The sequence below is a fragment of the Urocitellus parryii genome, chromosome 1, assembly GCF_045843805.1.
Source record: "Urocitellus parryii isolate mUroPar1 chromosome 1, mUroPar1.hap1, whole genome shotgun sequence".
In the NCBI taxonomy this organism is placed as follows: domain Eukaryota; kingdom Metazoa; phylum Chordata; class Mammalia; order Rodentia; family Sciuridae; genus Urocitellus; species Urocitellus parryii.
In genome coordinates, this window is record NC_135531.1 from 132,841,794 (window position 1) to 132,854,015 (window position 12,222).

Here is a 12,222-nt window from a genome sequence, read left to right on the forward strand (position 1 = left end):
GACACTTTCTTTATTTCCACCCAGGTCCAAGTGCCATTGTTGGGAGTGGGGTCAACTAAATAAAGTCTCTACCTTCACTTGCCTTAGTTGACTTGCAAATCACTAATTTTGGAAATCATACAGATGGGCAATGCAATATTTCCCACTAGCTTTGCTGTTGGTACCACCTTTTGAGATAGGAAAGGATAGGCAGTCAAGAGTAGGGAAGGGACTTTTTTACTGGATGGCAGATGGGCTTCTCCATGGCAGCTACTGTCCCAGGAGCTGGGTATCACACTTTGCAGAGAGCAGAGATCGTGGCCAAGTTCTTCTTATCCTGTGTCAATGTGGCATATATCCCTCTGAAACTTTCACTGGAGCGCAGAAGTGTGGACTCAGCTTGCTGGTAACTACCAACCTTGAGCTCATAAAATACCTAAGTAGTGTGGTAGAACAGCTGAAAGACTGGCTGTACAAGGGCTCAGTTCAGAAGCTGGTGGTGGTCATGTTGAACATTGAAAGCAAGGAGGTCCTCAAAAGGTGGCTATTTGATATTGAGTATGACATGACTGTGAAAGACAACAGATGTTGCAGTTTTCCTAACTTGATGTGGTTGGCAGATTTTCTAGTCAACTCATACTAAATGACCTGAATCTAAGACCAGCACTAAATAAAAATTGGATATATAAACAAAATCATCACAAGATGTATCTTGCCCACTAGGTTGTAGGTCCTAAAGGGACCTTTGTTCACTTTTTAAAAAATCTTTTGATTAATTACTTATTTGATTTTTGGAAGCATTTTTATCAAGTAAATAATCTTTCTTGTGAATGTTTTAAATCACTTGTTAAACCTAAAATGAATTGATTGATTCAGTGTCTTTGATAGTGCTCCCAGACAGAAGTCTCAGAAAACCATCCAGGGTGAAATCTGCTCAGTGATCTGAAAGATCATAGTGACAGTGATGTTTCTACCAGTGTTGGAAGTTTCTTGTACATGTTACACACCTTCACACTGAGTTTTGCTTCCTGGGGGAACAACTAAACTACTGCTTGCAGAATCAACCCTTTAGTAACTTTTAATGGTTAGTAACATGTAATGTAAGTAGGGAAGCATCATGAGGCGGCAGTTCTGTATGTGCATGTGTGTGTATGTATTCTGGAACACTGAGAAATGCTCAAAAGGAGAGAAACTATTGCACAGCGCCCCCTCTTGAACATTGCAGTGATTCCTCCCATGGCTTTTTTGTCTGCACATTGCAGTGTGCAGTGCGTGTCTTGCTTTTCAATCCTCATTGCTCCATTCGTCAGATGGTTGACAGCTGCCTCCTCCATGCCAGGCACTGTTCTGGGCACTGGAGCGCTGCAGTGACACCAGGATATTAGCTCTCCTGTGGCTTATGTTCAAAAGTTCTCATGTGATTATGTGCATGTTGTATGTTCAATGGTTTTCCTGCAAAATTTAAAAGCCCTAAATTTTTCATAAGGTAAAATAGAAGAGTATAATCTGTGCTGAAATCAGTTTCCACTGAGGGAAATAAATTAGTGATTAGAGGCCAGGCCAACCCATCCTCTAACAATGGGTAGTTCAGAACGTGGCCCTGTAAGAGAAAGAGAGAGGGTATTTTTACTTTGGAAAAATAGTGTATTTTAATGATCTTATCCCCAGTTTAGGTTCATTTGATCTACTGATTTATACAGACAAAGATTTGGTTGTACCTGAAAAATGGGAAGAGTTACTACAGGTAACTAGTTACTACAGGTCATTACCAGTACAGAGGAAGTCCATCTTGGCTCATTTACTACCAGGATCCACAAAATAAACAGCATGGTGACCTACAAACTTCCTGTCAACGACTGAAGGTGAGATGAGGAAGATACTGTATTATAATTCTCAAATGTGGTTTTCCTGAAACCAAGTCAACTGCAGTTGATGTGTTGTATTTCATTGGTTAGTTTTAGCAGGGGAGCAAAACCGTCCCGGATGAACTGTGCCTAACTGTTCCATGTTTGTACCTGTGTGACCTGCCACACAGTTAATGGAGCAAATACACTGCCTGTTGTTCCAGAGAAGCCACCAGATTTTGTCAGCATTGCAACATGAATTCCTTTGAACATGATAATGTAGATAGAAAGTCTTTTGCTATAAAGCTAATTACTTTTCTAAATTGTTTTGGTCATATAACCTGACTCAATATAGATAGATATTTGAATATAAAATACTACACCTAAAGAGCTCTGAACATTCAGAATATTTGTTTAGATCCTGAAAGTAATGAAAAACTGCTTTATTGGGTCCTTTGACATTTACTATATTGTGTAGTTCCCACATAGAAAAAAATGCTTAACTTGAACCCATGAAGCAATGGGTAATTGTACTGTTTATAAATCAAGCTTTAAATGGTAATGTGGATAAAGTTAAATCTGAATGCTTAAAAAAAAGAGTAGGGAAGGGACAGTAATTGATAAGAGGGTTAGCACAAGAACAGCCATTTTAACATGCCCCTGCCCCTACATGTTAAAAAACAGTTCTTGTTTTTCAAAGAGCATCAGTTTCCATCTCCTAGAGAATGACTGCACAATCTGGCCTGTGCCCTCACACAAAACAATTGAAATATCAAGGACCCATCAAGAAGAGCTCATCAACTTCTACTTATGTGCCTTTAAAAGAAGGAATGCTGTAAGATTTAAACAGCAGTCTTACCCCTCCCAGGAGCCTGTGCTGGAAATTGCTGGGAATTCTCACTTTTTTTCACCTTTTTTTTTTTTTGGTAGGGGAGATTGAACTCAGAGGTACTTTATAATATGATCCCAATTCCCCAGCCTTTTTTTAAATTTTTTTTTTAATTTTGAGATAGAGTCTCACTAATTTGTTTAGGGCCTCACTAAATTGCTGAGGCTGTCCTTAAACTTGCAATCCTCCTGCCTCAGCCTCCCAAGCTGCTGAGATTTCAGGTATGCACCACCACACCCAGCTCACCTTCCTTTTAAATAAAATTCCTGTTTACTTGCTTACCTCTGCATTCTTGGTGTTCATTCTTCTATGTGGTGGGACACAAACTCAATTCTGACTCCTGCTAGTAACACTCTAACATGTGGATTTCTCTACAGGGATTTGAAGGCCACTTTTGCTGAAAACATTGACTCTTCATTTGGGCCTACAGACATTTGACAGGTGACTGAAATGAGATGAAAAGGCTTGTCCCCTCTGTCTTCATATTGTGTCTGTCTCCTTTGTTGCCTTAACATTTGGATCATATTCCACTTAACTCTGTACATAGACATGTTGTTCATTTGAGAGAAGTTTTGTCTGAAACTATAATATAGAGTTTTCTTGAACTAGACCTGCCTAGTCTGTCTTTTTTGCTAGAAACAGACTTGTTGAGAGATAGCAATCAGTATTGGAGAGGAGAAGAACTCCAAACTTCATTTTATGCCAGTGGACCCAGAAGACAACGAACTCCAAATTCTGAAGTGTGATCCACAGTTTGTCACATTTATAAGTTATTTGGTATCGTCTTAGTCCCATCCCATCATTGGGGATTTTTCCCTATTTTAAAAAAAACTGTGATCTACATGGCTGACAGCCTTGCTCGGGGGTCTCTAACATAACATGCTTACAGAAACAAATAAGAAAAAAAAAAAGGCTCTTTTCATAGGCATCTGTTAAATCTCTAGCCTTGAAAAGCCTAGCATAGTGGTGTTCACCTTTAATGAGGGAGTGGTCAGACTCCTAGTGCAGATATTTACAACACAAAAGGACCCAGGGTCAAATAGGCTTCTGAAGAAAGCCTGAGAGATGGGAGGGAACCCTTTTCCCAGGCATTGGTTTCTTACAATAATTTTTTTGTAATTCATTTTACAACCAGGTCTGGTTTTGCCATCACAGTCCCTCCTCACTTCAAGGCTAAAGACATCTACCAGCTGGTTGTGACTCAGTGGTAGAGTGCCCCTGTGTTCAATTCCCAGTACCACAAAAAAATAAAGTAAATTACATCTACCAGCCACCATAACTGGAAACATCAGACCATGAATGAGGTGGCATTCATATTCCCAGATCTCCATCTATTTCCAGAAAAGACATAAATATTCTTTCCCTTTATCAATCTCTTCCTCTCCCATATTGTTTCTACCCTATATCTGTAACCCCTTGATTCCCTGGAGTTAAGAAGCTGGTTTGTAAGGGAAATGCCCCTCTTGTCCATTCTTCAGTCACTGAATAAAGTCCTTTCTCCCCAACACTTGTCTCTCAGACATTGATTTTCCATGGGATGAGCATCTGAACACTATCATCTCTCACCAGAATTGCCAGAGAAACCTCCCCCATGGGCCCTACACAATAGCCTAAGTGGTTCTATTAAACTTAGGGCAGGAGGCTGGGGTTGTAGCTCAGGGATAGAGCACTCACCTAGCATGTGTGAGGCACTGGGTTTGATTCTCAGTACCACATATAAATAAATTAATTTAATTAATTAAATAAAGATCCACCAACAACTAAAAAAAAAAATTAAACAGAAAACCTCTGGGCAGATCATATCTCTCCACTGCTCAAAACTCTAATTCCTCATACTAATTTACCAGGCTCTACATGATGTGGGTCTCAATCCCTCTGATCAGCTCTACTTCACACTCTCTGAGTTTGTACACTCTAGAATTCACACTCAGCCTCTGCTCAACTGGCCCCATTGTCTGGAACATTTTGATTCCTAGAACTGACCACATGGCATCTGATATCTCACAGGCTCTCAGAAAAATTAATGTGGGTCTCTTAGATAGAGTGATAGAGTGATTGGACATTTTTGGTGTACTGTGTTTAAGGAAATCTTTGTAGATGGCATGGATCAAAAGATCATTTCCAGGGGCTAAGATTTAGCTCAGTGGTAGAGCATTTTGCCTCGCTGGTTTCCATTACTAGCACCTCAATAAATAACAAAACAAAAAGATTATTTCCCAAGGCCCTCCAGAGTCCCTGTCAAGGAAACTTCAATAGAAACCAATTTCTGCTATGCTCTCCTCACACCTCATTCTTGTTCCATGTCTGGCATCAATGATAAAGAGGTAATGGGGGTAGGGGGTATAAATCAATGGTAGAGTCAGTGCTTAACCTGCACAAAGGCCTGGGTTTAATCCCCAGCCCTCAAAGAAGAAGGAGGAGAAGAAGGTGGAGGAGGAAGAGGAGGAGGAGGAGGAGGAGGAAGAGGAGGAGGAGATCATTTAGCTCCTAAACTTCCCAGATTAAATGGAGTAAGGCATTATAACTATTAACATCAGGTCAATATTAGCATCAGATTTGCCAGTTTAGATTGGGAGCCATTTTATCTAGAGGCTCCAAAGTCAAGATTCTGAGGCAATGTTGCATCACTTCCCATAAGAACATGTGCCTGCTAAATGATCAACCCCACCCTAGCTTATGACACAACTCCTTATGAATTTCTTATGAAATTCCTCTTGATGGCTATAAAGCTCCTCTGTGAGTGCCTAAGCGCTGCTTCTTTCCTTGAAGGTACAGCCTTGTCGGTTTGCTTCGTGCTGCCAACAAAAAGTCTCTTGTGTGAGATTCTGGTGTGTGGTGTGGCCTTTGGACTTTGTGTGGACTCTGTGAATGTCCTATCAATAACCTCTATACCTACCATGGCCTAAACTCTAGCTATTTGAACCTACTGTGGTAACATTTCACAAAATATATACTTATTACAATGTTTATTTGTCAATTATACCTCTAGAAAGCTGAAAATAAATAACATTCTGGCTGTTTTGAATTTATATACCTTTGTAATAGGGGTTCACTTGATGCTTTGACTATATCCCTGGTGGCTTTGATCCTTTTGTTTCAAAGCTTTCAAACTTCCAACCTTCTCCTTCCTGATCTTCTCCTCTTTGATCTTCTTTTCCCTGATTTTCTCTGATCTCCTTTTCTCTAGCTTTCTCCTCCCTGATCTTCTTTTCCCTGATCTTCTCCTTCCTGATCTTTCCTCCCTAATCTCATTTTCTCTGAATCACCTCTTTAAAAGCCCTCTGTTCCTGCTGATCTGCAGAATCACAGCCTTTAGGACAGGAGTCCCCTGTGTTTCTCCTTTACTAGCAAAGGGCTAAAACTTTTTCCTTTTTCTCAAACCATGTCCTCATTATTGGATTGGCACTGGGGACAAGGCCCAAGCTTTTGGCAACACTTTGATTCTTGTATTTAAAGTAAAAAGCTGGGTTTGGTGGCACAAGCCTATAGTCCCAACTATTTTAGAGGCTCAGGAACAAAGACTGCTTGAGCCCAGGAGTTTAAGGCCAGCCTGGGTAGCATAAGGCCCATCTCCTAAAAGAATTAAGTACAGTTGTGAGCAGGCACAAAACTCTTTTTAAATTTCTAAATAATATGAAACACACAGAAATGGAAATTTTCATTAAAAAAATAATTAGCAACTAATGAGAGCCACTAAATATTGGATTTAATTTTACCAGTAGCTATGATGGTACAGATGAATAAAGTGAAGTCTAGAAAGACAATTAATCTTACAAAGATCCTCTTAAATGTCATACTCAAATTCTGTGTGCCATATTACAGTGTGGAAATGGGTTCTGAATTGGTTCCCACTCTTGGTTCCTTTTTTTTTTTTGTGTGTGTGTGTGTGTGTGTATGTGTGTGTTGCTGGGGATCAAACATAGGGCCTTGTGATCAAACTCGGGGCATTATACATACTAAGTACATGCACTGCCAATGAGCTGCATCCCCTTCCCATCTAGGTTCACTTCATTGTTATTATTATTGGCATACATTAATTGAACAAATCTATGAGTTTCATTGCAATGTTTCCATACAAACATATAAAGTGCTTTGATTGCACCACCCTCCCAAGTACCCTCTCTTACACCCTTCCCTTCCTCTTCCTTAATAGGCCTCCTTCTACTTTCATATATTTTTACAATTCTTTTTACATTCCACATATAGGATAAAACATTGCAATAATTGTCTTTCCAAGACTAGCTTGTTTTACTTAACATGACAATCTCCATTTCCATCCATTTTCCTGCAAATGGCATGATTTTATCCTTTATGGCTAAAAATGCTCTGTTGTATATTATCTTTTTTTTTTTTAAAGAGAAAGTGAGAGAGGAGAGAGAGAGAGACAGAGAGAGAGAGAGAGAGAATTTTTTTAATATTTATTTTTTAGTTCTCGGCGGACACAACATCTTTGTTGGTATGTGGTGCTGAGGATCGAACCCGGGCCGCACGCTTGCCAGGCAAGCGCACTACCGCTTGAGCCACATCCCCAACCCCTGTATATTATCTTTTTATCTGTTGATGGGCTACCTAGGTTAATTCCATAACTTGGCTATTATGTATAGTGTCACCATAAACATGTGTGTATGTAAGTATCTCTTTTGTATGCTGACTTTGATCCATCAGATGCATACCCAGGAGTGGCATAGCTGGAATATGTAGATCATGTTTAATGTTTTGAGGAACCTCCATGTAGTGGAACCCCCTTTCTTCACACACAAAAAAATCTTAACTGGGCTTCTCCAGGGCTTTTCCAGAAATCTTCACCATGGCTGATTTTAGGACTGTCAGCACAAGAGTCTCTACAAAAGAGTTCAATGTGGATACGTTTCCATTTCCATATTGCCCTGTTTTTTGGCCATAAGCCTAGAAGAAATCAGCACTCCAGGTGCTGGGCACCCCCTTACTAGTTTTTCACAAACATATCCAGTTTAGTAGTTTGTAGAAATGTGTAAACAAGGCCTCTGGCCTTGAGCTGAAGCTTCACAGAGATGTCTACATTTCTATGAGAAGTTACCAATTGGGCACATGGTAACAGCTGGCAAGGGGAGGAAAGAAAGGGGAGAAGAAGCTCTCCCTTTTTCAGGTGCTGTCCATTAAGGGTTAACTTGCCCAGAACAGTGAAAGAAAAAGCTGCTTTTATGTGAACTTCTGCAAACTGCGGACTTCTGAGCCCCTCCCCTTACATGCTGGGTATAAAATTCTGAAACTCCCTGAACTCAGGATTCAGGGGATTGATTGATTACAGCAAAAGCTGTGTCGTCTGAACCTGGATGCAGCCAAATAAAAACTGTTTCCTGCTATCTTTGGTGCCTTGCCTCATCTATCCCTACAACATCCATACCATTTTTCCCTAGTAACTGTACTAATTTACTTTCTTGCCAACAATAAATGGTGCTAGGAAACAGGACTTCCACCTGTAGAAGATTGAAAATAGGTCCCTCTTATCCTGTACAAAAAGAGAAAAAAATTTTAAAACTCTAAGTGGTTCAATGACCTTAATTAATGTAAGATTTGAAACTACTAAAGGAAAACATAGGGGAAAACTTTAAGATACTGGTTCAGTAATACCTTCCTTAACCCAATATTTCAATAAATAATAACAAGAATTGACAAGTGGGATTACAGCAAATTTTAGAATTTATGTACAGCAAAGAAAATAATTGAGTGAAAAGACAGTCTACAGAATGGCAGAAAATCTCAGACAGCCATTCATCTGACAGAGAATTAATATCCAGAATATATAAACAATTTAAAAGAAAATAACATCAAAAGAACAAATAACTCAATAAATAAATGAACAAATGAACTGAATGGATATTTCTGAAAAGAAGTTTAAATCCTTATGATGCAGGAGATTGAGGCAGGAGGATCCTAAATTTCAGGCCAATCTGAGCAATTTACCCAGACCCTATCTCAAAATAAACAATAAAAAGGGACTGGGGATATAGTTCAGTAGTAGGACATCCCTGGGTTCAATCCCTTTACTGTACACACAAGACAAACAAAAATCCTAGTGCTGTTACTGAAAGCTTGGTCCTTGTCCCCAATGCCAATCCAATAGGAAGACAAAGCTTTAAGAAAGAAAGGAAAAGAAGTTTTATTTCTTTGCTAGCAAAGAAGAAGTAACTGGGATTCTTGGTGCTGAGACTGTGAATCTTCCAGTCAGGGGGAGCAGAGACCTTTTAAAGAGATGATTCAAAGGCTATATTCTAAGCACCTCATCAAGGGTTTTAATTCACTGGTGGCTGTGAGAGAGATGCATTTCTTAGATCTGGTGAAAGGACAGTCCCAGGCTGAATTACTTTCTCTCTCTCTGGCCTGGGTTCACAAGGACAGATAACCTGGCCTAGGATGGGAATTAGGGTGATCTTGTTTTCCCCAAGGTTTTCCCCAAGGGGGAGAGGTAGAAGAGAAAATATCAGTTTTAAAATAAGCGGCAATAGCAGAACAGTTAAGAGTTACGTTCAAAGCATAAAGTGAACTCTTATTACAGTGGGGGGGGGGAAGAAGGGAGGAACTCATACACTGTTGGTTCTTTTGTGTGTGTGTGTGTGTGTGTGTGTGTGTGTGTGTGTGTGGCTATAGGAATCAAAACCAGACCTCATGATTGCTGGGCAACACTCTATCACTGAGCTATATACCACCCCTTTATTTTATTTTGAGTGAGCATCTCATTCATTTACCCAGGCTGGCCTTAAACTTGCATCTACTTCAACCTCTTCTATAGGTGGCATTGCAAGCATTCACCACCACTGCTGACTGTTGGTTTATTTTTAAAATATAATTCAGAAGAAAGGCTGACCTGCCAATCCTACTGGCAATGTAAACAATGTATCTGTTGGTCTTTAATTGGTGGATATTATGGTGCTGGGGTGGGGTGGGGGGATTCATTGTGAAACAAATTAAGTACCATCTGTTACCCCATCACTTTCCTTCCAAGCATCCTAAATGTTAGCAGATTACTTAGTTCATAGCCTTGCCCCAACTTGTCCGAGTCAGTGCAGGCAGAGAGGAAGAATGGGGGTGGCAGAGAAGGGACACACCAAGAAGGGAAGCCCAAGAGGGAGGGGCAAGTGCCTACACTCTCCACCTTCCCAGCATCTTCCTCAGTGCCCTGGTAACCTCCCTATTCCTCAGGCTGTAGATGAGTGGGTTGAGCATTGGGGTAAGAATGGTGTAGAAGATAGAGGTGGCCCTGTCTCTTGCTGGTGTCCTAGCTGAGGCCCTTTGCATATAGCTAAATATGGCTCCACTGTAGTAGAGGCCCACCACAGCCAGGTGGGAGGAACAAGTGGTCAGAGCCTTCTGCTTCCCCTCAGTGGAGGGCATCCTAATCACAGCTGTGAGGACCCGGGCATAGGAAGCCACAATGACTCCCAGGGGCAGCAGCAGCATGACCACACAGCATGCATAGATGAGGTCCTCAAAGAGGGATGTGTCAGCACAGGAGAGACGCAGAAGGGCAGGGACCTCACAGAAGAAATGGTCCACCTCCAGAGAGCCACAATAGGGAAAGCTGAAGACTGTACCAACATCGATCACACTGTCGGCCACCCCACCTATCCAGGATGCCACAGCCAGCAGATAGCAGGTCTTCCAGCTCATGAGCACAGAGTACCGCAGAGGGTGGCAAATAGCTACATACCTATCGTAGGCCATCACTGCCAAGAGGAAGCACTCGGCTCCTCCTACCATGACCACTAGGAAGATCTGAGCTGCACAGCCTGCCCAAGAGATGAACTTATGGCCTGAGAGAAAGTTGGCTGCCATCTTGGGCACCACAGCACAAACCAAGGTCAAGTCCATGATGGAGAGCTGACTGAGGAAAAAGTACATAGGAGTATGCAGGCGCCTGTCACCCTGGATGAGCAGGAGGAGAAGGATGTTGCCAGTCAGGGCCGCAGCAAAGGCCAAAAGGACCAGGGAAAAGAGGAAGAAGTCATATGATGAGTGGCTGAGCAGACCTCTAAGGATGAAACTCGATAGGAAGGTGTGGTTCCAGAGCTCCATAGCCATGACCCTGAGAAACAAACAAAAGAACAAATAAAACTATTTTCCTGCCATCTCTATGGAACAAGGAAATACTTGTTTGTTTGTTTGTTTGTTTCCAAAAGTAGACCCTGCATGTGAGAGTGATCTGGCTATGCCATCTGCAACCTCATTGATTACAAGGGTTGATCTGGCTGATGAAGCAGGTGTCCCCGTCCTCCCTCAACACTCCATATGCGTCCCTCCCAAAACTGAGCTCTGTGGAAGAGGAACACCTTCCCCAATAAAGGCTAGTTCTTTGTTCATAGATATGCTAATTGCTGTACTCCCCTTCTAGAACCTTCAGACAAGCTCTCAAAAGACAGAGCCTCCCTCCTTTTCACACTGCCCTACTCTTTTTTCCTACACTTAAAGCCCATTTTTTCTCAGCTGTCTTCTGTCCAAGCCAGATTTGATCCTTTTTTAATTTTGAAAGATGAAGGATAAGGCAAGCAGAGGCAGGGAAACCAGAGGGTGCAGGAAGAGAGAAGGGTAGTGAATAAATGCCCAGTGAATAGCTGTAGATGTTGGAAAAGGACAAATAGATTTAAGAGGTATGGAAAGTGAATGGTTGGAGGACAAGATAAGGGAGAAAGGAGAGGCATGGCAGGTTTAAAGGCTAATACAAATTAAAAATAGAGATTTAATTCTTCTTGTTAAAAAATAATGAGAGATTCTTCCCCAACTGTCTTAGAACATTTAATTTGAACACTTGTAAGTTCTATCTGAAATGTATGTAAATCTTATTAAAACTTTTAAAACTAAGTAAATTTCTTGCCAGCATTCTGACCCAGGAATGTCTGATGTCTCAAGGACCTGAGAGCCAGATCTCTTCGAAATATGATTACCAAGAAGGATCATGGAGGAGCTGGGATTGTAGCTCAGTGATAGAGCACTTGCCTGGCACATGGGAAGCCTAGGCTCAATCCTCAGCACCACATAAAAAACAAATTAATAAAATAAAGACATTTTTAAAAAAAAAAATTTTAAAGACTGTGGAATGGGACATGGTGGTGCACACTTGTCATTCCAATGACTCAGGAGTCTGAGGCAAGGCAAAGCACAAGTTCAAGACCAGCCTGGGCAACTTAGCAAGACCTTGTCCCAAAGTAAAATTTTAGAGAGGGTTAAATATATAACTCAATGGTAGAGTGCTTGTCTACAAGTGAAAAGCCCTGACTCAATCTCTAGCACCAAGAGAAAGGAAGCTCAGGGACTGGAGATAAAAATCAGGGGTAAAGCACTTGTCCAGCCTGTGTGAGGCCCCACTAAGAAATATTGTGCTCTTATCTCTCAGTCTCCATGGAATAGTAAGAGCCTAAATTCAGCCTGGCATCTCCCTCCAAGATGCAGAACTACCTCCTATCAGAAAGATGTGAGAAGTTTATTTTTCCCTTGGATTAGGCTAATTAACTAGCACATTGTCACTCCAAATGTCAA

The 12,222-nt window shown here is 41.2% G+C and overlaps 1 protein-coding gene and 1 pseudogene across 1 annotated transcript; one reads left to right on the forward strand and one right to left on the reverse strand.

Annotated features, from left to right (window-relative positions):
- The first annotated feature begins 242 nt into the window (after positions 1–242).
- On the forward strand, positions 243–1,839 carry LOC144254239 (mitotic spindle assembly checkpoint protein MAD2A-like; annotated as a pseudogene).
- A 7,679-nt stretch (positions 1,840–9,518) lies between these two features.
- Positions 9,519–10,770, reverse strand: LOC113178253 (olfactory receptor 2M3-like). The gene has a single exon (XM_026382664.1). It carries the CDS (start codon positions 10,768–10,770, stop codon positions 9,832–9,834), a length of 939 nt encoding a protein of 312 aa, XP_026238449.1. The 3' UTR covers positions 9,519–9,831.
- Between the last annotated feature and the right edge of the window lie 1,452 nt (positions 10,771–12,222).